Source organism: Phalacrocorax carbo, chromosome Z (genome assembly GCF_963921805.1).
Source record: "Phalacrocorax carbo chromosome Z, bPhaCar2.1, whole genome shotgun sequence".
In the NCBI taxonomy this organism is placed as follows: Eukaryota; Metazoa; Chordata; class Aves; order Suliformes; family Phalacrocoracidae; genus Phalacrocorax; species Phalacrocorax carbo.
In genome coordinates, this window is record NC_087548.1 from 5,299,302 (window position 1) to 5,304,001 (window position 4,700).

Here is a 4,700-nt window from a genome sequence, read left to right on the forward strand (position 1 = left end):
AACTGGCGGAGGGAGAGTTTTGAAGTGTAAAATTCATGTCAGTCTGGCTAGGAAGCATTGATTAAAATGTCACCAATGCGAGGCTTATAGCTATCGCTCACACGAAAGCTGCAGGCTCCGTGTAAAAGAGGCTCGGGAAAAAGTAGGGGGGAGGAGGAAGGGGGGAGCCTCCGTGTGACAGTAGCGGCACGGGGGTGAGGAGGGTTTAACAAGAAGTGACAGCAGCAATAAGGAGAAGTGTGTTTTTTGTTGTTTTCAAAGTTAGCGAGGACCCCAGCGATCCGGGGGGCTCCGACATTTCGTTACCCGGGGGAAGGGGAGGGGTGGGGGAAGCAGAAAGAGTGCGTGAGTTTTAGCGTGGATGTCCTGGGAGAGGTGGGCGCAGAGATTTTCGCCTGGATCGGTGATGCCCGGGGGATGGGTGGGGGAATAAACATAAAAAACATAAAAAACCCAAACACCAAGTTTTCGTAGCTAAATATACAGAAAGGTTTGGCATTGGTCACCTGCGTGGAGAGAAAAAAAGGGAGATGGGAGCACTTTTGTAAGAAAAAAAATAAATCTGAGGGTTATCAGGAAACACCCGATAGTCCAGCTGTCCTCCCCGGTTTAGCTAGAATTGAGTTTTTCTTTTTCCTTTTCCCGTTTTTCAGTCGGTTCCACAGTTGTTCTCGCCGGAAAGGACCCGAGTGACCGGTTTCGGCTACCGGGGGGTCGCGGAGCTGCGGTGGGGACCCACGAGGTTACCGGTGTTTTTCGGGGGTAAATGGTGAAAAATCTCAATTTTTTACTGCACTTTCGGAAAAAAAAAAAAAATTACAAAAGGGGAAGCAGACGCGGCTACCGTGCTGCAGACTATTTGCTAAAGCAATTACAAAAAAAAAAAAAAAAAAAATTATATTTGCGCCTTGCTGCTCATTCTGGGAGTTTAAGCGAGAATCTGGGTCCGGATCCTTCTGAAAGTGGTTTTGGTGAATCACTTCTGTGTAGATATTTCGGAAGGGGAGCGCGGGTCGCAGCAGTTGTTCGTGCCCGTGAGGACACGGTTGTTGCGAGAAATCAACTTTTTGTTTTCTCCTTCCTTGCCCCCGCTCCGTAATTTCGGACAGATCCGTTAAAAAAATACTGTTTCTGAAAAGACGCGACTTTTCTACTTCTACAAGAATCTAAATTCAGATTCTTAGAAGCGACCAGGGTCAGAGCGGGGAAGGGAAATAAAAAGCGGAAAAGGGTGGAAAAAGGCGGAAAAGGGCAACAAAGGGTGGAAAAAAGCCAAAGGGCATCCCGCCTTCGACCGTTCCATCCCCTAGATCGGCGTCCTCTCGCCCGGAAACCGTGCGTGGAGCGGGTGGTACCGCGGGAGCGCTCCGCGCAGCGCTGGGGCGAGGGGGGGCGACAGGAGGCCGGGCCCCGACGGGGCGCCCGCACCCCCTCCCGGTACAGGGAGGGAGGGATGGGGGAGCCGCCCCCCACCCACCCCTACCCTTCACCCTCCCCGCACCCCCACCGTGACGTCACCGACCCATGGACTGGGGGGAGGGGGCTGCCGAGCGCCCAGCAAAGCGCGGATCTTCCGCGCTCGCAGCCGCCGCCGCGCGCGCCGTACCGAGGGCCGGGCACAGCGGCTGGACCGCGCGGCTCCGCGGCGGCGGGGATGCGCCTCCCTCCCGGCGGCCGCCGGAGGAGGAGGAGGGCCCGGCGGAGGCACGGCTAGAGCGCGGCCGCGGAGGTAAAGGGCGCCGGGTAGGGAGGATGCGCGGGTGGCCGCGGAAAGCATCGAAACCTTTAATTTTTCTTTCCACTTTTCTTCCGCGTTTTTCCGTTGCATGCGGCCGCGGATGCCCCGTCCCGGGGGGTGCGCAGGGTGGAACCCCTCGGACTGAGCAGGCGGGCGCGGTACACGCGGAGCACCTTCCCTTTGATTTCCAGGACGGGGGAGGCGGCCACGCATCTCCCCCGCGTGTTTCGGGATAAGCCTCCCCTGGGTTGGGACATCTTCCTAACATGGGGACGGTTGGGCTTATTTACCGTCATCTCCACACCCGCGGTGGGATGCGCACGTCGGAGAGCCGGGATGCGCGGAGGCGGGCGGCCCGCAGCCCCCGGCGGGGGCAGGGCGGGGGTTGGGGGGATCGCTGAGCATACTACCCCTTGGGTAGCACCTCCCCACGGCGGGGAGACTCGGGGTGGGAACCTCCCCATCCCGGGTGGGTCCCCGGCTGACGGCGCTGTGTCTCTTTCCCCCTTCCCCGCCCGCAGCTGGAGCAGAGCAGCCCCCCCGCAGCTGAGACGATGGCGACCAGCCCGTTACCCGGTCCCACCGACATCCTCCTGCCCTCGCCGTCCAGCGCGTACCCGCCGGACCCCATGAACCAGCCGAGGGCCGGTCACGCCGCCATGAAGCCCAACCAGGTGGGACAAGTGATCCTCTACGGCATTCCCATCGTCTCCCTGGTCATCGACGGGCAGGAGCGGCTGTGCTTAGCGCAGATTTCCAACACCCTCCTTAAAAACTTCAGCTACAACGAGATCCACAACCGGCGGGTGGCCCTGGGCATCACCTGCGTGCAGTGCACGCCGGTGCAGCTGGAGATCCTGCGGCGGGCCGGGGCCATGCCCATCTCATCCCGCCGCTGCGGCATGATCACCAAGCGGGAGGCGGAGCGGCTCTGCAAGTCCTTTTTGGGGGAGAACCGGCCCCCCAAACTGCCGGATAATTTCGCTTTCGACGTGTCGCACGAGTGCGCCTGGGGATGCCGCGGCAGCTTCATCCCGGCCCGCTACAACAGCTCCCGGGCCAAGTGCATCAAGTGCAGCTACTGCAGCATGTACTTCTCCCCCAACAAGTTCATCTTCCACTCCCACCGCACCCCCGACGCCAAGTACACCCAGCCCGACGCCGCCAACTTCAATTCCTGGCGCCGTCACCTCAAGCTCACCGATAAAAGCCCCCAGGACGAGCTGGTCTTCGCCTGGGAGGACGTCAAGGCCATGTTCAACGGCGGCAGCCGCAAGCGGGCCCTGCCGCCCGCCCCTCCCGCCCCCGCCGCCGCCGCCCCCGCCGCCTGCCACCCGCTGGGCTCGGTGAAGGCGGCGGCCGCCGTGGTGGGTGGCGGGTTGCTGAGCCCGCACCTCCTGGCCGCCCCGCCGGAGCTCCACCAGAAACGACCGCGTTTCGAGGAGGACGAGGAGCTGCAGGAGGCCGTGGCGGCGGCGGCGGCAGCGGCGGCGCACGGCGGCAAGAGCCCGCGGAGCTACCCGGTCATCCCGGTGCCCAGCAAGGGCTCCTTCGGCGGCGTGCTCCAGAAGTTCCCCGGCTGCGGGGGGCTCTTCCCGCATCCCTACGGTTTCCCCGCCGCCGCCTTCGGCCTCTGCCACAAGAAGGAGGAGGGCGGCGGCGGCGGAGTCGATGCCCTCGGCGGGGCAGCGGCGCACAAGGCCGGCGGGGGCGCGGCGGGCGGCGGCCTCTCGGGGCTCTTCTGGCCGGGCAGGAAGGACGCCGCCTTCTACCCGCCCTTCTGCATGTTCTGGCCGCCCCGTACACCGGGCGGGCTGCCGGTACCCACCTACCTGCAGCCACCGCCGCAACCCCCCGGCGCCCTGGGCTGCTCGTTAGGCGACGGGGCGGGCCTGTTGCGCCAGGCCTTCCTGGACCTCTCGGAGCCCGGCGGCGAGGCGGGGGCACCGGGCTTGGGCACGCCGCCCGCCGCCGCCGCCCCCCCGCCCGCTCCCGCCGCCGCCGCCGCCGCCCGGGACCCGCTCTTTGAGTCGCCCCCTGGCGGTGGCGGCGGCGCGGAGCCCGCCTCACCCGCCGCCTCGGAGGGGGGCGGCGGCAGCGGCGGGGGGGGTGGCGGGAGGGTCCCCCCGCACCTGCTGGAGGTGGCGGCCGGGCGCAAGGCGGGCGGTGGGTACCACCACTCCAGCGCCTTCCGCCCGGTGGGCGGTAAGGAGGACTCGGAGAGCTTGGCTAAGCTGCACGGCGGCGGTCCGCCCCGCTCCGCCTCGCCGCTGCAGCTCCTGCTGCCGCCGCCGCCGCCGCCACAGCCCGAGGAGGCGGGTTGCGAGCGGCACCCGCTCCCCCCGCCGCCGCCGCCGCCGCACCCCCCCCACCGCCTCCTCTCCCCCGGCGGCACCAGCTGCAGCTTCGCCAGCGAGGACAGCAGCGAGGACGACGAGGAGGAGGACGAGGAGGAGGAGGACGAGCCCGAGGTGGACGTCGAGGGGCACAAGCCCCCCGAGGAGGAGGACGAGGAGGAGGAGGAGGAGGAAGGCGGCGAGGGAGACCCCCTGGCGGCCGGCGGCCGCTTTCCGCCCGCTCGGGGCCTGGCGGAGAAGGGCGGCCGGGAGCGCCCCGCTGCTGGCCCCTTCCCCCGGCCGCCCGCTGAGGAGAAGCCGGGGGAGGGCCAGGCCCCGCCGCAGGCGCCTCCCGGCCCGCCCCGAGCGGGCAGCGGCGGCAGCAGTCCGGTGCACCACCCGTCCCTGGAGGAGCAGCCCTCCTACAAAGATGTAAATGTCCCCGTCGGGCCCCTTCCCGCCGACTGCGGCTACGGGCACCCCTCGGGGCAGGGAGGTGGACCACCGGCCCACCCCCCCTTGCCGCCATGTCAGGCACCGCGCCCCCCCTTTTGCCGCCATGTTAGGCACCGGGTCCTCCACAGCCGCCCTGTCAGGCTCTGTGCCCCAGCCAGCTTAGCAGGCCA

The 4,700-nt window shown here is 66.4% G+C and overlaps 1 protein-coding gene across 1 annotated transcript in view; it reads left to right on the forward strand.

Annotated features, from left to right (window-relative positions):
• The first annotated feature begins 2,288 nt into the window (after positions 1-2,288).
• SKOR2 (SKI family transcriptional corepressor 2) overlaps positions 2,289-4,700 on the forward strand; it is a 29,001-nt gene continuing 26,589 nt past the window's right edge. The window contains 3 exon segments of the mRNA XM_064438203.1: positions 2,289-3,084; positions 3,126-3,230; positions 3,232-4,506. Coding sequence (XP_064294273.1) covers positions 2,293-3,084; positions 3,126-3,230; positions 3,232-4,506 — 2,172 coding nt within the window. The 5' untranslated portion in view covers positions 2,289-2,292.